Source organism: Argiope bruennichi, chromosome 2 (assembly GCF_947563725.1).
Source record: "Argiope bruennichi chromosome 2, qqArgBrue1.1, whole genome shotgun sequence".
Lineage (NCBI taxonomy): Eukaryota > Metazoa > Arthropoda > Arachnida > Araneae > Araneidae > Argiope > Argiope bruennichi.
In genome coordinates this window covers 100,534,986-100,556,256 of record NC_079152.1, presented here as the reverse complement: position 1 = coordinate 100,556,256, position 21,271 = coordinate 100,534,986, and the positions used below count along the sequence as shown (strand labels likewise).

At 31.0% G+C, this 21,271-nt stretch overlaps 1 protein-coding gene across 1 annotated transcript; it reads right to left on the bottom strand.

The window, feature by feature from the left end:
• Positions 1–558: 558 nt before the first annotated feature.
• Positions 559–19,421, bottom strand: LOC129961924 (uncharacterized). The gene is made up of 5 exons (XM_056075561.1): positions 19,306–19,421; positions 16,463–16,618; positions 10,462–10,677; positions 4,824–5,139; positions 559–747 (listed from the first exon to the last, which is right to left on the bottom strand). Exons 2-5 carry the CDS (start codon positions 16,605–16,607, stop codon positions 606–608), a joined length of 819 nt encoding a protein of 272 aa, XP_055931536.1. The 5' UTR covers positions 16,608–16,618; positions 19,306–19,421; the 3' UTR covers positions 559–605.
• Between the last annotated feature and the right edge of the window lie 1,850 nt (positions 19,422–21,271).

The following is a 21,271-nucleotide window of genomic DNA, read 5'->3' as shown; positions in this document are numbered from 1 at the left end:
ACCCTCCCGATGCTTCGAAACAGGATATTAATGTTACTAAACTTGCATTCTACTTAAAATCTTCATTGTAACCAATTTTGAATGCTCTTCATTTATGAATTCAAAGAAAGATATTTGATATTTCATGTGGGGTTTTTTTCTGATAACTGGCTTGTTTTTGTCCTTTTAAGACAATCCTACTGTCCTAAAAATTTATTTCTAATATTTCAGCTGTCCTATTTTTAAAAATGGCATGTATAACAAATTTGATTATGACGATGAAAATATTTGGCATGAATTTCTTTTCTAATTTTTAATCTTATTATTCTTTTGAAGAAAATTGTCATATCTGTTAAAATTTGAATTCGATTTGGCTGACATTCTCCTTGGTTTAAGTCAATGAATTTGTAACATTTCTATATTAATTAAATACGTTATAAAATATTGCAAAATATTTATAAGAATGGCAAGGTAGGGGATATACATAAATAGAAGAAAAACGCATCTTTAAAATAGGAATATTTTATTATTATGTCAATAAAAAATTTTCTATCAAATAAGAGTATTCTTCCACTGGCCTTTTGTGCAAAATGATAAGCATTCCTTATTCTGTCAATATGCAATAGTTATATCTGTCTGAAGTCATTCCTTGAGCAGAAGTATGATCCACATCGTCCATTGGTGTCTCTGCCATAAAATGCTGCCTTTCTTATTCTTTCTTTGAACTCAGGCTTTATATGCTTATTATTCAGTATAGTATAAATTATTCTGGAAAAGAAAGGATAGAAATTAAATGTTTGCTTTAATTACAATTATAAAAATAAGAAATGAAAAAATTTAATTTATAGAATAATTACAAGAAATTAGTCCCCCCCCCCTTGTCATTTTTTAAAAATTATGTTATATTCTTAATCTTTGTAACTGATAAAAAAAAATATAAGTATATCTATCTCCTTTTCTATTGGCACTTTGCGAAACAGACCATTCTATTTAAAGATAACTATTTGGCATAAATATGCTTGGATAACGAAGTTATGCATTATATACTAGTACCAGTTTTGCCGAGTTACAATTTTCATAGAATCCCCTCCCCCTTGCACGAGTTATTTGCCAGTAACTTCTGAAATAATGTTCAAAAACGTTTTTATTATTAGGTGGTTTTTCACACAGGCTTTCGCCTCATTTTTGGAGACTGTTAGAAGGGAGTACCTCAAAAATCTATTAAACGTACACCATAGTGCTAAAACGACGGAAAAGTGCTTCAGAAAATTTTTGTAAATGGTCAGTGATTCATTAAAATAATTTAAATTCATGATTTACCCTTTCTCTTCAATTTAATATGTTCAGTTAATCTTAAACTTTTAAAAAAAACTATTCTTATATATATTTTATTGAAAAAAAAAACCCTATGATAAAATTATCTGAATTTAAGTTGCAAATCATTTATCATGTTATTAATAATTTTCTTACAGCTGAAGCAGAAGATGAAGATCATCGAGTCTGCATGCCCTGCATTGGCAAAAGTTTTGCGATTGTAATATCACGCTGTCGAAATCCACCATAAATCTTGAAGTGAAAAAAAACAACATCCAATGTTATTAGTATAAATCTTTTTCAATATTCTGTCTAATTTTTATAAATCTTTTAAAATATTCGTGATTGTACAAAGTCATTATATTTCGGATTCTATGTCCCGTTAAGAGATCAACCAAATGGATTGTTCTTCCCAGAACTTCTTGTATATTAGCATAATGAGGCACATTTCGTGCCGCAAATTATATAAAGAGAAAAGAGTATGCCGTTTTGGGGCATCTCCCTTTTATCCGTTTGCAGATAAAATTTGATGCAATGTATTTATCTAACGCATTGCATTTTTTATTTCTTTCTATGGCATATGGCGAATATGCAGACTGTTAACACGTTGATGAATCTAGCGCAAAATCTGATACATACTTACAATTCTGATCATAAAACTGTTAAATTTCATGCTTTTAGCTTTTTGAGTTATTGTTTCAAAATACAAATAGACAAACTTTTTGTTCTCAATTTTCGCCCACACTTATAAATCCATACAGCAGTTAAGTTACTGAGTTCACACACAGATAATTAAAATAAAAAATCTGGCCTCGGGAAAGCTTAAAAAGTAGACTCATTAAAATCATGAGATACAAAATCATCCTTATTTCAATGAAAGGTTGTTGCTTTCCTGAGGCTATTGTTTTCTTCTCTTCTGACCAAATCTACTCCGCATTTGTGTGTGTGTGTGTGACACAGAAAGCAGCCCCACAAGCTCTTCTGTAATTCTGACAATATTCCTTCACCAATTCATTGATGTCGTTGTTAGTGATCTCTAACCGCACAATTTTGGCCAGGCACAATCTCATTAATCAATGTTTCACAAGAAACCTTTCGGAGTTGCGATCGATACTGCTATCCACCCAAAACTTCTTCCATCCAGAAATAAGGATTCGTATCAAAGCGCTCTCGACACAGACTAATAACAGAGATACAAGCGAATCTTGCATGTGATGTCAAGGTGTCTCATCATTATTGGTTCTGCGAAACATCGCTCGTTAAGAGAGTAATTTTTATTATTTCTTTTAACATTTTGTTTTGCTCTTTTTCTTTATGAGAGGTACTCTTTAAACGAAAAATGATTTATGTGATGGAATAAGAACTATGTCCTTCATTTCTTTTCTTTGATTTTCTTGATCTACATTTTCGGTGCAATCTTGTCTTTTACCAATAATTTTAAAGTTCTTTTATTTATATATTTGTTTTTACAGCATGGTAAACATGTTTGCATCATAAAATACCATTCGATATATTGAAGACAGTTTTCCATTTTCCATCCAATACTTTCATTATTATTATTTTTATTTGTATTTTAAAATTTATCATTTCGAGTTTTCTCTTGGTGCTATATTCTCTTTTTCCATTACAATACAGTTTTATTCCCACTTGTACAAAAAGTACTGTAAATGATTCCCATAAGTATTATACAGATTGAAAGTATATTTATTAACTTCTTCGTTTCAGCTCTTTTGAATATTTTAATCATAGTTGGAGATGCATTTAATAAAAAGGAGTGACATATAAATGCTGTTAAAAAAGGATGTTGTTATCTCCGATTCCTCTACTTTTATTTATTTATTGTTAAGACTGATAAAATTTAAGCGTTAAAATGATTTATCTTGTTTTATTGACGCGTTCTATAGATAAAAGAATTTGATCTTATTGAGATTGTCACAGATTTCAAAGGAAAAATTGAAGTGAAAACAATACTGTGATAATTTGTGTCTGTGAGATAAAAGTAAATATAAGTTTCACAATAATCTATTATTCAAGCAGATAAAACTTAGCTTACTTTAACAGAAAACTGCTTTTTACTTTCTCGTATACGAAGTATAGAAAGAAAAAGAATTGTAATCGTCAAAAAATTCGAACTCGAAATTTCGACGAACCTCTGCGTTGCAGGCCTCATTGAAGCCAAAAACTACATTTTTGGAACTATGTCTCTTTGTCTGTCTGGCAATACGATAATTAAAAAAAGTTTAGAGTTTGACAGATGAAATTTGGTATATGGTTTCAAAGCTAAATTTGTAGATATCTGTGGTGGTAACTTCATAAGCCAGATAACAACGTCTGGAAGGAAGTGCACACTTTTGTCTAGTGGCTTTGTTACTCGACTATGAACCCTAACGTTGCGAGCTCGAACCTCAACTAGCACATTGGTGACCGTGGTTCTGAACAAACGCAACCTTCGTGTAACTGCCGTGGCGCCATCTACAGGCAGCAACTACTTACACACGCTCGATGTCGCCCGCCATAACGCTTGGCGTGATAATCACGTTCGTCGCTCGACATAACTGGCGCGATAAAACTCCACCAACTCACTGGTGGGGGAGTATTGTGGTGGTAACTTCAAAAGCCAGATAACAACCTCCGGAAGGGAGTGTACACTTTTGTCTAGTGGCTTGTTACTCGGCTACGTACCCTAACTTTGCGAGTTTGAACCTCAAACTTGCACATATCTATCAAATTTTGCGTGAAGTCCATGTAGATGAAGTCTGTTCGGCTATTCAAGTAAAGACGGGCCCTAGAACTACAAAATTCAAAGTGATAGTTAAATAAAATTTGGTGCACAGATTTAATATCGAAAATGTAGGATTGTATCAAATTTTGAACCACGTTTGTAAAAGCGTTGAACGTTTATCCGTCTGCAGTTCTGCATACTGTAAATCAGGTATCTCAAAATGCAATGACTTTAATAAATGATATGTGATTCTGTGACTACAATTATAATTATGCGTCAAATTTTGATTTCATTCGGTTGGGGAAAAGGTATTCAAAATACATATTTAATTTTCTGGTGCTTGTATATTAACTGCATGCCAAATTTTTATCGCCAAAGAAATGTCAAAGGTCGCACACTAGATTCGCTAATAATGCTAGCTTTAAGCCAAAGATCGATATTTCATAACTAGTGTTCGTCAGTGCCATGCAATTAAAATTCAAGTACTGTTTTTTGTTGTTGTTGTTGTTGTTTTTTTTTTTTTACTGTGTTTTTAAAAGCACACAATTCTTATGTGTAGAACTCTGAAAATAAAAATATGAGTTCTTGAAGCCTACACGACCTTTGCCCAAGCAATTTATAATTTTATTTGAAAGAGGAGGGGGAAATAATACTTATATCAGAGAATATGCGAGAAAATTTCTTGAAATGTATTTTCGTTGGTTTAAAAAAATTATTCACTAAGTTTCGTAACATCATAAATACTGTAATTTAAAAAAAATTCTTACAGATGCTATATAAATAAATATAATATAAATTTAGGACTTACAAGGATGAAACATCTTTTTCGAGCGATGGCATTTTTGACGAACTGTCTGAAAACTGGCAGGCTAATCTCTCCAAACAGTGGTTATTGTAACTGAGCATTCCACTGCATTGCAAATATGAGGCCATGACCTGATCGTTGTAATCGGCTTTGGGGCTCATTTGTTTGAGGTACTTATGGATTATGTCTATGTCACGGATATCACGCTCTCTTGAAATGTCTCCTCTTGACGTGAGTTCCCACGAGGATGAATTAAAATTGAACGAGGAGTTTAACATGTCTTGAACAGCTTCTCTTCTTCCTCTGCCCTTCACCATACCTAAAAACAAAACAAAAAAATGAAAAAAAATATTTTATTGTTATTAATTAAGGGTTATTTTTCAAATGCAGGAAGTTCTCGCAATTTTAATAAAGGGTATCCCAAAATTAATGCAAGATTTGAATTTGCCACCATTCGTTCAATAAAGAGTTCATTTAGCAACCCTATTAAAAGATTATTTATCAGTTAATAAAAGTGGAGCGTTACACGATAAAACAAACGTGTTTTCATTGTTGAACAATATTTCAAAAATAATGAAAGTCTGGCGGATGCAAGTGAGAATTGGCGCCCTAGATCGTGTGATCTAACATTATTGGATTTCTTTTTATGGAGTTATTTGAAGTCAAAGGTCTATGCCAACAAGCCCACAAGCAGTCGTGCCTTGAAGGAAGAAATTCAACGTTGCGTCAGCGAAATTCAACCACATTTATGCAAAATGGGAATGGGAAATTTCGACGGAAGAGTGTGTATGGACCAGCAAAGCCGTGAAGGCAATTTGCACTATGTGTTATTCGATACATAACCCTATCCTGCGTACTTTACAATTCAATAAAAATATAACAATTTTATTTATTTATTTTTTCTAAATTCAAATCTTGCGTTAACACGTTGTTTTATCGTGTAACGCTTCATTTTTACTAACCCTAAACTATCAGCTGTCAAATGTTTTTTAATAAGGTTGCCAACAATTTACTGTATGAATGGTGGCAAATTCAAATCGTGTGTTAATTTTGGGACACCCTTTAAAAATGAAAGTCATTGGCTATTTATGTATATATGTATGAATGTTCCACATTTCTTCCTAAATGTAGGGGCCGATTTTAACGAAACTTTGCACTTTTATTCTTTAGGACAAGAGAAAGAATACCACTAATTTCTTTAAAGCACGCAAGTTAATTACATATTCAATTAATTAGAAATTGCAATTAACTTACATGCTACTGCAGAGTTAATTTCTGAAAGTTACTGCAGAAATTTTACCGATTTTCAGAAAGTAACTACGTTCAAATTATTTCATTATAATCTATTTCAGCCTAACTTGGATGTACTGTAAAAGGCAGAAAATGTGACGCTTCGCGTTGGGAAAGAGTTCCCCATCAATTTTGACTTTAAAATAACTAAATGCACAGAAATTTATTAAATAATATCACAAATTACAAAAATCGTTTTTTTATCAGCATGTATTTAAAATTATTCTCAAGTTAGAAGTGCTTGTTAAATATTTTGTAAATAAAGCTAACGAATAAAACCAAAAGATTGACATAATGAATTCCACTTGGGCTAGAACCGGTCTTCAAGGTCAAATATTTGGCACGTTTTTCTTGTACATCACCGCCAACTTTGCTTCATTTAGTTCGCAACCATTATTATCATCATTCGTACTTTTTTATTCTCGCTTTGCTACCAGCTGATATTTTTGATACTGTTAATCACATTAGTAGCTATTAGTTTCAATTGTTGAATATTTATTCAAGTCGTCCTTTCTATTGTGGCGGGTTGGTTATGAGCGAAAATAGAACATGGGACCTTGTGGTTCGCAGGCCAGTAACATGACCATGATACAAAAGCAATTGCTTGTGCAGCGTAGTTGTTAACTGGCTTATAAGCTTTCACCACACTATTCACTTCTAAAATGTCTGAAAAAGTGTTATCACCGACCACGTTGTATACACTTTCAAGACGAGGGAAACCAATAAAAAGTGCAGTACGCAGAAACATAATAAATATTTATTTTAGACTCCGAGAAAAAAAAATCCTCAAGATTCTACCAATCAAATCGTTGATAAAGTTTCGTATCTTACAGGTATTTCTCAAAGAACAGTTTTCCGCTTGAAAAAAGAAATAAAGGCATGCAGTCCTTTAAGCACCCTTGGAAAGAAGCGACCAGGCTCAGTAGGTAAATATTCAAGGCTTGTAAAATATAATGACTTTACATTATCCTGTATTCGACGAAAAATTCATGCATTTTTTCGTAGAAATCAGTTCCCAACATTAGATAAAGTTTTAAAAGATGTAAACGATGATATCTTTTCGAAAAACATTAGCAAAACAACGCTTTACAGAATATTGAAAAATATGGATTTTTTTTTTTTTTTTTTTGAAAAAAGATGAAGCGAAATGAAATAACTTTAATGATTTATTAAAATAATGTATCAATAATATTGAACAAAATAATGAAAATAAGGAAATAATTAATTCTCTGATTTAAAATGATAATATAATAAAGTTAATAAATGTTTATTATTTGGCGAAAAATTTGCGAGATAAAGTTTCGCCAGCGATCTTCATTTCCAGTAACTTTGTACTTTAAAGTAACCCAGATCCCCTGACAACGACTGCGATTAGGCATGCGTAGAATATACACTACTGCCAAGTTAGATTGGAACAGAGTATAGAAATATTTTAACACCATCTTAAAATTCAAAATTCTATCTTATCAACGATACCATATTCCTTTAAGCGCTATTTTTTTCATCAATTTTATTAATTCTTGTAAAAATTAGCTCAGATTTCTTTATGTAAAGAAAGGCTCTGATCTATTTTAGAATTATTTTTCTAAAATTTCTGTTTCATATCAATTTTCATGCCTTCAAAATGTATTTAACTATGATTAAAAGAACTAAAAGAAACAACTGATATACCTTTCACTTTTAATCGTTTGGGTATATTATATTGGGTCTGAATATGAAGCCCGGTCGATAAATAGACTTTGAAATATCAGTCAGTGGCAATGAAGTATGGAATTATATAACAACGTTGGGAGAAAAAAAAAAATCACTTCACATGAATGAGATGTTATTCCAGTCGGTTGATGTGGTGGGAAATCGCATAAAAAAAGTAAAGAGTAAACAGAAATGTAAATCGCATACATAGTTCAAATAAGCGATTGTTCTTGCAACGAGCTTATTACAACAAATGGCAGAATGAACTCAGGATATGAAAGAAGAAAAGAATCTCATTTATAATATTGCTCGTTCCAATGCGCTCGATTCCAGTGAATTCACTGCTTTCATGTACTGGATAATGCTTCTGAAAAACAACGTTTCCATTCGGGCATTAATGTGAAGGAGATGGATCGGAAAATGTCCTCCCCATTTCCAAAAATATAATACATTGGAGAATTTTACGAGAATGTTATTTTCTAGTTTATAACAGTAATAAAAGCTTCAATTAATTACTGTAAAATTTTTGAACCACTATTACTCTTAAACTTAGTAAATTCAATAGCTCATAATTTATTACTTTCTACATATTTTTTCTATAATTTCAGAAAGTGTGAGTAACATATTTTCTTATCATATTTCCATACATTTCCATGTAGTCAGATTTCATGAAACAAATTTAAAGTTCTCGAAATCTACAAAATTAGGATTTATTCAATGTTTCGTATTATTGGAATATTTTCGAAAAAAATATTCCACAGAAAAAAGAACCCCGAAAATCAGTGCTTATCGAAAAGAATAAAATCAAAAATAATTATGTAGGTAGATGTTAAAGACAAATTTAGAATATATGGAAACATTAATTCTACAAAATTAAAAATTCTATCCATCATTATTTTAGAACAGAGTTTCTTAATCATTTTCGTCTGCGATTTAATCATTTTGATTGGATAAAAATATTTGTTTATTCCTTTTCTATATATATTAAAAAAAATGTTTATTGCTTTTTGTTAAAAAATTTTTTGTGCTGTAATATTTTGGAAGTTATCGCGGAAAATCGCCGAAATTTCGCTTAATTTTTAATTGATTAAAATTCTAATGAAAAATTTTAAAAAAATCGCTCCGAGATGCACATTCCCAGAATCGAAGGTATACACATGCCAAATTTGGTAGCTGTAGGTCGAACGATCTGGCCTGTGGAGCGCCAACACACACACACGTTGGGCTTTATTATAAGTATAAATTAATACGTCTAACAATACATTCTTTGGAATGGAATATAATGCTGAAAATATTAAATATGTAGTATAATCTTTCAGTATATGTTGGATATATTAAATAATTTAGGGGACTCTAACAATAGATTCCACAAAGAATCTCTTCAGTAAAATTAAACAAAAAGAAAGGGCAATTATCCATGACCAAAGAATTTAATAATAATTTCTTCTAACTATAAAATCGAATGTGTGTACATATATGTTGATACTACTTTATTACAAATTATAGTGAAAATACTTTTTTTTAATTTCTCAAAATCGGTAAAATAAAAATCGTGTGGTATTAATTGATAAGATACGATTTTAAATTTAAAGATGGGTCAACAATTATTTTTATTTAATAATATTTCGCGAAATTACCGAGGTCAAACAATAAACCATTGCTTAGTTTTTATTTGATTTAAATTTACGAACCAAATCCCTCCGAAGTATACATTTTTACTTTTCAAAATATTCAAAATATTTTTTTGAAGTATGTCTGTGCGAAATTCTGTCATTCTAAGTTCAACAGTCTGTTCTATAGGACACACAGACATTCTCTTTTATTGATAGCAGATATTTTTGTATCCGATATGTTGCATATTGTCTCTTTATTAACATTACGCATTTATTTATTGAAGGTATTAATTTTCAAAGATATTAATAATTTCGATAATAATGATTTATACTTCCCGTACAAAGGTACTTATAACTTTTTTATTAATTATGGTTTGTTTATTAAAGCTATTAAATAATAATAAAAAAATATTTGCTGCTATTAATAGTTAAAAAAACGCTTTTGGTGCACTCATGTTTAAACCCAGTTTTTTCATAATTTGAATTAGGATAAGTTTTCATATTTTTGATTCCATCAACTTCGAATTCGCCATGTTCCAATGAAATTCGTTTCTTTATAAATATTAATGCTTGAATTCTAACATTCTAATTTAATGAAAGTGAATACTGTAAAAAAAAAGTTTGATATTTTTAGCATAAAATATAACATTACTTTATTATCAATATTTGTTGTCGTTGAAAAAATATTCTGTCAGTTGCAGTTTAAAGTGCTACCAAATATTCAATGTTGTAGAAGGATCTATCAAAACAAGCTTATCGAAAGCTGGAAAAAAATAACACAAGTTGGAATTAATAGAGAATACAAGAAAGGTCATAAACCTTAGATTAAATGCTAAATTATCTTAAATTTGGTTCTGAAGCGATGAGTCAAACGAAAGGCGTTTTACGAAAATATTCCAGTGTTTTCTAACGGTTTGTTATGTAAATCAAATTCTGCGTAGGGCAATAAACTAAAATCATGCACGATGTTAAGCAGTGAATCACCTGATCAAATTTTATTACTTTCAGAGCAGAAAAAGAACGAATAATTTCCACGCATTATTTACCTTCTGTCGTAAGAGTCGGTAGAATTGCCGCCATACTACTCAGAGCTGCGCTAGCGATTATGGGAAGAGTAGCTAGTGGTGCTAGGAATGCCAACATGCTTTCGAGACTAAAAGTGCTCGGTGCAGGTGTTTTGAATCCATAATGTTGAAATCTATGAAATTCGTAAACATCTCCATCTTGCCCTGGGCGACCTTGTCTTCTGTTGTCAAGCTCACCTAAAATAACAATAAAATTAGCTTTCTTATATATAAAAAAATCAATATTATATCTATTTTTTTCTTTTAATTGAGTCGCGATGGATGCTATAAAAGTAGTGTAAACGCATTGAGCGGCACTCTTGGGAACCCAATGAGGAATGCGATGGCTTGGTGATAAGGTCCTGCTTTCACGACCAGAGGGTTGCAGGTTCCCAAGAGTGCCGCTTCGGATTCCACCGAAGAATCGCCATGTAAGTGGGTCTAGTGCATGTTAAATCCGTCGTTTCAAATGTCTTCTATTGGTGTAGTGCGGAAGTTTGAAGAGGGAGGATTTCGTGCTCGTCATCTGACAGCGGCTCAAAAATTAAGAGGTCCTTGCCGAAATAGCCCCAGTTTTGCTTTAAAACGGGACGTTAATATAACTAAATGAAAGTAAATTGAAAACGCAATGGAGGCAAAGTTTTACAGGGTTTATGTCGCTTTTTAAAAACAAATTGGGAGAGGGGGGTAGTAAAAAATAAAATGCACAGTAAACCAGCAACCCTTATACACCATCGGGGCCGGATTTTAAACTAGACTGATTAGACAGCTGCCTTGGACAATTAAGTCGAAAGCAAATCGATTAAAACACATTATTTTCCTAATCGCCAAATAAATATATTTAGAAAAAAAATGCAAATTCTGAGAATGATAAAGAATATTAAGACAATATCATTATTTAATCAAGCATAATTGATCAGATTCTTATATAAATTTTTAGGTCCATTTAATTATTAGATTATTTATAAATATTTAACCTCTACTTCAATAATATTGTTCTGAAAATGCCAAGAGGTCTGATAGCCAAGCAGTCTGGAATCATAATATATAAAGACATATTTTCACAAACTTAATTAAGTAAAAAAAAAAGAGAGATTAATCTAAAATAAATCATTAACATGATAAAATATGATATTAAACTGTAAAACAAACTGTTGTTAAAATTTGAAATGTGGAACTAAATTGCACATCTTATTAAGGATATAAGGATCCTCATAACATGCACTCCTAGGGCCGCTAAATACCTAAATCCGCAACTGCACACGTCACTCCTCTCTATATAAATAGGTCATTCTAAATCTCTTAGGTTCTTATAAAACGCAATATACTGGTTTTATTTTAAATTCTATGTATACATATTTTTGGAATTGTCTAGATTCAACACGGTTTTCTTGGAATTAAAAAAGAAAGAAAGAAAGAAAACTAAAATTTGCAAACAATGAAAAGATGTTCTTAGAAACCTTGAATAAACCTCGAGAATTTCTCTTATTTTGTGATATTTTCAGGATATTTTTTTTTCTTTTTTTCTTCTTAAGAATTTTTTGCTCCAACGTATTGAAATTAAAATCAAATATTTAAATGTAAGAATAAAGTTCTTAGAAATCTTTTTTTTTCTTTTCATTTTTTTAATTTGTTTAGAGAGTTGCCCAACTTTTATTTTGCGATAGGCTGATTGGCACATAAATTAAGAGCACTGGCAAATTCTCTATAAGAATACACATATTGTGTTGGAAAGTTTTTGCACATTTTTATAGCATTTTATTTTTAAATAATTTCCTTTTTTTTTTTTTTTTAATATAAGTGTTACACTGAAGAAGTCATACTCTTGAAAGTGACCTACAATTAAATATTTTGTTATTTTAGTTTTTGCGCCGGATTAAAAAGTTTATGTGGATACTAAATAATTTTTTTTTAATCTGATTTTCTAGATGGAAAATCTGGGAAAGGAATAATGGCGGAGGAAAGAAAAGAATCTTACATTTCCAATATGCGTGGCCAGGCCGTATCAATGAATAATTCCGAAAGGCGATAGATAATTATAATTTCTTTTACTTTATTTCAAAGGTTTTTTTTTTCTTTAGTTTAACAGTTGATGAGTTAGTGAAGCCACCGATTGCTACAAAGTGATAATTATTCAAAAAGAATAGATTCATGTTGGCGTAGATCTTCTCTAAATGAATTATAAAATACATGGACAATAAGTTTTATAATAATAACTTATAAAAATAATTGTAATTTTCAAAGTTCATAAATCCTTTAATAACAATTCGGGCTTAAAGGATTTATTCTAGAAGAAAAGAAAACCAAAGCATTCTCTTCAAAGAAAAGTCTAGGCTATAAACCTTAAGACAATTATCCATAGATTCGTGCCAATAGATTGTTTTGAATAGTGAAAATAAATATATGCCCAGAATGGATGACTCCACTTCATATCTCATGCTTCATCATTTATTCTATTCACCTGTTATGACGGTGGTTAAGAACTTTGAAGTTCAAGCACTCCGTGACATTCCCCCCAAATCGGCAAATCGTGCTTGCGTACTGAAGATCGCGCATAAAATGAGGAGTTCTATTCGTCTATATCTGTAAGCTCTCTATATTAGTAGTATAAATATATATGATCCATAATATTTGTTGATATGGAGGGTGTTTACGTATAAAACACCCTCCGGCTAGTCCAGATCGGTGAAAACAAAAGACAGGCCCGATACAAAGTTGATATGCAAGGTCTTAAAACAAATTTCGTGCTACAAAATAATAATTTACTGTGTTTTATTGTTTATTACATTGCATAAATTAATGTTGTAAAGTCTTAAAAGATCTATGTGGGTTTTAATTACATTTATATCACTTAAATAATCGTTAATAAATCAAGCAATAAAATAATTACTTCATAAACTGATAAAATATAATTTAGTATGCAATTTACTCGAATAAAGTTATGATATTGTTACGAAATTTCTGGGTTCGTTTGGATAGTGGAAGTTATATGGTGTGGAGAATGCTCAATCAGCAGTAGAAAAAAAAACAACGTTTATTTACACGAAGACACACAGGACAGCACGAAGACGACAACTATATACAGCACAGAGAAGACAATTATCTTCAGCCGAGATGTGCACACAATAAGACTCTACTGCAGACAGTAGCGCACAGCTTAATTCAGCACTAGCTTGACTCCGTCGCTGCTCTGCTAATCTCTGGAAGACTCGTTCCTCACCGTCGATTCCGCCTACTCCCGGCAGCTGCAGACTGCCTCCTTTTATAGGTATCAGGAGGCGGGGCTAGAAACCTCTCAACCAATCAGGAACTTTCGAGACGTATCTCGGTTCCCAATGGACGGATCGGGAAAATTCTCGATGTTTCGGGTATAATCTATTTTGGTGCCAAAGTCACCAAATTCGTCGCCAAATGGTAGCCAAGCTCTGGGACATCCAACGCGACATCCGGACTCCGTCCAATACAGATGACTGTAAAACAGTCTTTCTGATGATGGAACCAACTATGCTGGGAAGCAGCATCACAGATTCGTAACAATATGTTATTTCTCCTACAATTTTCTTACTCTTTTTAAAGTAAATTTGTTGATATCATCATAATAACTTTATTTTTTTGGCTTCTGCGTAAACAACATGTAAGATGCTTAAGAAAGTAAGTTGTTCTTGACTACTTCTAGATTTCAAGTAATTTTTTTTAAAATTCTTTTTCAATCGAAAGAAAGATTTTCCTGCATATGCGATGATAATTTTCATTATTTAATCAGTTAATTTTCAGAACAATAAAAAAAAATACTTAGATACAACTTGAAGGGATTATTTTTGAATAAATTTCGCAGTATTGTGAGCCTTGAGAGCACAATTTGACAATCAATATCAATTCGGATTTAAATATTTGCTATATAGTTTTCAGTCAATTTGTGAATATTATTCGAATTATATAAAAATAAATATTCTCATCATCAATTTCAAATCGTTTCTTAAGAGGAATAACTATACTTTTGGTTATGATTAGAATTATATTGTTGCAATATAATAATATACAAGTGTTTTAAAATTTTAAACACCCATTTTTAAACTAATATCTATAAAGTGTGCATGCGTATATGTGTAGATAAGCGTTTTATGCGCACAGATAACAGAATCGTATGCAAATATATTTATATTAGAATTTCAATTTCATTTTGCAATAAATATTCAATTTTATATCGCAAAACTAATCATTGGCGCTCTGTCTTGTGCGCTCTCACCTGTCGCGTCTCCTTTTGGTTTGCCCAGCTGGAAAATATTTAACCGTTTCTAGGGCCGTGGGAAGTATGCTTCCCGTCAAATTTATCAATCTTTGTATGAAATTATGTAGGTTGGTATAAGTTCTGACACATTTTTTTAGTAAGTCAAGTCAGAAACTTAGATGCTTCAGTTCTTTATCTCAGACAAAATAATGCGTCTTGATTTGTTACTTAATTATTAATTAACCAAATCAATTAATTACTCAAATTAAGTTTATCTAATGAGCTAAATGTATCATTTATCTTATTCTAATTTCAAGCCTAAAAATATTTTAACATAATATGACTAGAAAAAAAATGGTCCTTTAAAGGGTTAAACAAGATGATATCTCCGGTATTATTCTCGCTATCTATTTACAGTACATAGTTCAATTTAAGAACGAAGTAATTTTAATTTTTCAGTAAACATATTAGTATGAAGGTTAGCAAAAATATATAATAGAGGGAGTGGTCATCGCAAAATTTAGCCCCTAATAACTCCCCCCCCCTAGCCTCTAATAAACTTGTCATCCCAGAGAAAGCGTTGCATGACATTGAGGTACAATAGCCAAGAAATACTAACTTTTGACGTGAATTTAGCATTATTACTGAATCTATCGTGTCATTCTTGGTGAATTTTTCGGTGATTAACACCTGACATGCGATTACTAATATTGGATAATAGAAAGTGCGTTTTAGACGCGTTTTTTCGCAGCTGACTGAAACAAAAAAATTGACACTACGTTCGTTGTTACAAAATTCCATATCAAATTTGATGTATTTAAGTCAATGAATTTTTCAGTTACCGTGTTTACATTTTTCTTAAAATAGAAACCGATAGACAGTCAACCCGTAGTTGAATTTGGCTCAATATTTGGGAGGAGTCTAAACTATCGATGTCAAATCTGTATATTGAATCCTATCTGTCTAGCTCTTTTCGTTTTGTAGTTATCATGTTAACTTATACTTGAACAACCGGACAGCCGGACTTCCTCTGATCAGATTTTAATCAAAATTTGACAGAGATATACAAACTTAGTGTGATACCGTATACCAAATTTCCACCTTCAAGCTCAAAGCGTTTTTCAGTTACCGCTGTCAGACAGATAAACGGACATTTACCCATCAAATATGTTTTTCTAACTCAGAGCGGTCTAAAGCGTGTAGATTTGTACCTATACAATAAAATAAAAAAAATGGAAGGATACCTTTGTTAAGATATCTCTTTATCCCTCTTCCCGAATTTCCTAACTTAATTTAATTTGATTTAATGTTCCATTTGAATTTGCATCGTGACTATTGAATTCAATGATATTAACGTCCCGCTTTTTAAAGCAGCATAAAGGCTATTTTAAGACGGACCTCGTAATTTTGAACTGCGATCAGAGGATGAGGACGACACCTGAGCTGGCACCCCCTCTCCCATTCTTCCGCACCACATCAGCAGTAGGACGTTCGGCCCCGTTCACCAGATCTACTTATACGTCGGTTCTTCGGCGGAATTGAGTCTCAAGCCAGAAATACTCCGGTTCCGAAGCCGAGACCTTACCACCTGGCCACCGCGGTCTCCATGAACTATTGAAAACATATTCGATGATTTTGAATCAATATGTTTTGATTTCAACTTTCAGTTTAATTGTTTGTTTGATATTTATATTGTTTGTTTAATCAATACATTAAGTTGTTTGTGTAAAGCTTAGAATTTTTTAAAGCACCAACCTGGAAATTCCCCAATGTCGATTCCTTGACGTCTTAGGCCTTTCCTCGGTTTAGAATTTGTTCTTCTACCCTCAATAATTGATAGCTGACAGCACAGTATGATGCAAATAACAATGAAAAAGCTTATAGAAAAGCTCTGTACCATTTCAGGAGGACCTTAAAAAAAACACAAATAAATGTGTGTAACCTTTATTTTTTATAGGAAATTATTTCTTTGTTCTTATTCAAAACACTATTTTGTTAAACACACATCCTGATGAATAAATAGGCAAATCAATCCTTAGAAAGGAGTATAGTAGAATTTTTGTAAAAATAATTGGCAAGTAATTCTATTGACATCCAATTGTACTCTTATCTAATTTTGTCTTTATTTTACTGTAACGGATTTTTACTAAAAATTTATTCACTCACCTTTATAATTAACCAAGACTTATTTTAACACGATATTATTTATAAACTATCATACTAGATGTAAATTATGTCATGTGACATCCATTATGAAAAAACAGCTGTAAATGCTGCACAGAGAAGATTGTTGGATCTATAGCTATGAAATTAGATTCGTAGTTATTATTTGGAACCCTATTCCTTCTGAAAATTGCAATTAAGTTTTTAATTAAAAATTAGTCAAAATTTTATCATTTTTTCCTTAATAATGTTGGAGAAAAAGGAAATATCTCTATGTTATTGTTTAATTATAAAAATTAGTTTTCAGTTCTGCCAGTTTTTTGATTTTTGTTTTTTATTTTTTTATTTTAAGTTTCTAAAATTATTTTTATTTAATTTTATAACAATAGTTATAATTGTTTTAATTACTGTATATAGTATATATACGCTGTTAGTGTGCTGTTAGGATATTAAATATGTTTTGTTTTTTATGCACATTATTGTTGCTACATAATTAAATTCAAAATAATGCTAGTTGCATCAAGGTTAAAATATTGTCGTATTACAATGGTTCGAGTTAGAGATTTTAATTTTTTTCTTTCATATGATGTTTTCTAAGTTTTAACCAATGAGAATTTTTTTTGTCGAGAGAAATATTTTTTAAGAAAATATTCTGTTTCTTTAAGTGTATAAGTACTTAATATTCTGTTCAATTGCATAATTCTCAAATGATATTCTGGAATTTTCAAATAATTACTGACAAAATTAATGAGATTTAAAAATAGGTTTTCTTATCAAATTTTTTTTCTTAGATAAAAATCATCTAAAAAGATTAGATTCATCAAAAAAATTTTGCCAACTTTGTTATTGTATTATTAATTCGTTAACTCACCGTGTTGACAGGAATCTCTTTTCAATTAAATATTTTAAGCATTTTTTTTTAAATATATCGTACGCCTAATATTTTTATAATGTGGACGAAAGAATGAAAAGTCATCTTTTCAATTCACGTTTTCCTGATCGAATATCATTTTAGGCTAATTACAATGGCAGAAATTCTAAACGTTTTTTGAATTCTCCAACTTTGAAAAGTTACAACTTAATAGATATTCTCTTATTCCTTAAAAGTTATTAACTGTGTAATTTAAATTAAGTATGAAGAAATTACCGCTTTAAATATTCTGTTACATAATTTATATAATTAGGAACACATTTAGATCCGTTATAAGCAAAGAACTAACTGTTTAATATTAATTTTTTAGTCAGAAAATAGGTATGAAGATTTGAAATTGCAAAAATTAGCTTTTAAAACTAATAAACTGTGACTGTATTTGAGAAGGACAAGTTATAGGCCTTTAATAATGTTTACTGCTGTTAAACAGCAAACTTATTTCTAAATGAATTTCTTCTTGCATATTTTTCTGCTTGTATTGTTTTGAAATATATAGCAGAATAATCGAATCAAGTTTTCGAACAAAATTCATCAATTTAGAATTTCTTCAGATTTAATTAATTAGATTAAAGGTAAAAAATGAAATTACAACAAAACCTTAAATGAGCACAAAAGAATATTCGATTCTGTGTTGAGCAAAAGAACATTGAGTTTTCATTGCCATTGGAGCTGACAGAAATTTGACTTCTTATTATATTTTATTTTAACAAAAAATTCCTAAAATATAACATTGACAGTTAAGTAATTCCTCGAAAGGCAATCTTGACATTTGAATTTAGGCAAACTGGATGTCATTTTCTCACAGCACTTTAATTTAAAACACGTGCCAAAATAAGAATTCTTACAGGTTTATTTGTAGATAATAATTATCATGTTTTAACAGAATGCTCCTCTTTATTCACGTAGCAAATCGGCGACCCCTAGAAGAACTAAAGCGAAAGGTTGACTAAACAGGACTAAACCGAAAGATTGACTAAGCATGACTAAAGCGAAAGATTCTATTTAAATATATTCTATGCCTTTTAATAAATCAATGAAATTATTTGATTAGTTATATATATGTAATACTGAAAGTAATTTTCAACTAAAACTGCCCTTTTAAATGGAAATTTTCATTTGTTCTTCTGTTAATATTATCTTTATATTGAAAAGAATCTAAGCTCCAAATATTTAATTGGAGTAAATATTTTACTCTGATTATTAATTATTTTTTATTAGAATAAATATTTCTAAATTACAAAATACTTAATTCAGAGTCACAAATAGTTTACCGACTTACATTCCACATTAATTGTTTTTTTTACCATTATTGCCTACAGCAGAAATAGTGCGAGATGTTTTACAATATTTGTTTTGAATACCAGACAGTATTGAAAATACATTATAAAAAGATTGTGCTGCTATAAGATATCCATTTTTCTTGCATAATTTATTACAAAAATATGATACTAAAATCCGCAAATTGTTATTTACTTTTACCAGAAACACGTCTTTTATAACTTACCACGAAAATACTCTCCGTTGTTGAGGAAGCAAATCACTATAGAGTCCAACGTTTAAGAAACTTCTGTATGCCAGTTCAATCGGTGCTTCTAGAATTTCAGATGACACTGTAATGAAGAATGTGATGATACACCGCTCAAATGACCGATGACAGAACTGTGTTCATTCATGATCCTTTTAATAGCGGAAGCTGATGTTTCGGTTGGTGCAAAATAGAGCAACGGAAAGCCCCTTTTTGAACGACTGAGTGACCAGACAGATATAAGCTAAAGTTCCGGTTCAAGAAGTAAATAGTTGCGTTGAACTCCTCTGAAGCATGTGTTTTGTGAAAGAACAAAACCCCTCCCTAACAAAAGAGAGGTGATCATTTGTGGATACATTTGTTGAACTTTTCATTCAATTCCACGAACATTGTTTCTGCTGCAGGGTTCTTTGATTCCAAACTTTTTATATAATTAACACCTTTATAACATTCTAGAAGAACGCGCACAGTTTGCTTTTGTATTCTGCCATTATTTTTGTTCAAGTAAAATAAAAAATTAAAGGATTTTTCTCAGTCACACAGTTTGTGGTTGAAATAAAGAATGCATGAATGAGTATTGAAGAATAATGGTGATTCTTGAGTGATATCGTTTAAATTTTATTTTTTAAAAAAAATAATTTTTTCTGCTGATAAAAAAAAGAAAGAAATTTTCGAAGAGCAAAAAACTGAAAATTTTATGTGAAAGCTATCCTTAACCTCTTATATAATAATTACTTTATCCTATATGAAGTATAGAAAACGTATATTGCAATCGCCAAGAAGTTTCGAATCGATATTTTGGCGAATCTCCGCAATTCAGACCTCTTTGAGTTCCAATTAATTATTTTTATTTTTATGTTATTTATTTATTTTTTACTTTCTTGTATATGAAGTACAGAGAAAGTATCGTAATCGTCAAAAATTTGAAACTCGAAATTTTGACAAATCTTTATATTTCAAACCTCTCTGAGTTTCGAAAAACACCTTTTTGGCTTTATATCTGTCTGTCTGTGAACACGGTAACTCAGAAACACTTTGAGCTAGAAAGATGAAATTTTGTGTATGGAATTACGACAAAATTTGTAGATTTCTGTCTAATTTTAAACGAAACAAATTCACAAGAAATCTGTCTGTCTGGTTGTTCGATTACAAGTAATTCGGAAAATCCAAATTGTAAATAGATAGGTAAATAAATTTTGGTTCACATATTTAGCATTTAAATTATAGATTCTTATTAAATTTCGAGCCAAATCGGTCGAAGGAATGCCCGTCATCGGCCTGTACTTTCGTATGCTTGCAAACGCAGTAATTTATAAACCGAATGACTTGAATAAATTATATTTGGTATACTATCTTGTGATTAGAATTTCAGTTCTCCATGAAATTTCGGGTTAGCAAAACGGTATTCAAATATATATCCGTACGATTGATTCAGTAAAAAATGTGTGGCAGACTGGTAAGAGCGATTATCGAACCTGCGACGCTACGCTCCGTAGACGCGTAACATAACCACTAGACAAAAGTGATTATCTCTGTTTACAGGCTGTTAACTGGTTTATGAAGATAACGCTACAAATGTTAGATTTCCCCCACAGATTTATACTTCGTAACTTTTGTTCCATAATGCCATTTAAGTTATTTGTGGTCTTCTCAAGATCCAAATTTTGTTAAGAGGGAGGAGAGAAGATAGACAGACTTCGATTGGAGAACAAATAAGCGATAAAATTTCTTGCCACTACTACTAGGGATTGCAATACCGGTATACCAGGATACCGAATACCGGTATTTTGAGCCATTTGTACAATTTTGTAATACCGGTATGTACAAATTTAAATACCGGTTTTTCGGTATTTACTAAAAATTTTTAAAATTGTCTCCGCTATATGCTCAGTGATCGCGAACATAGCAAAACAGTATACGTTTTTGTTTTTATGTCTCCCTAACG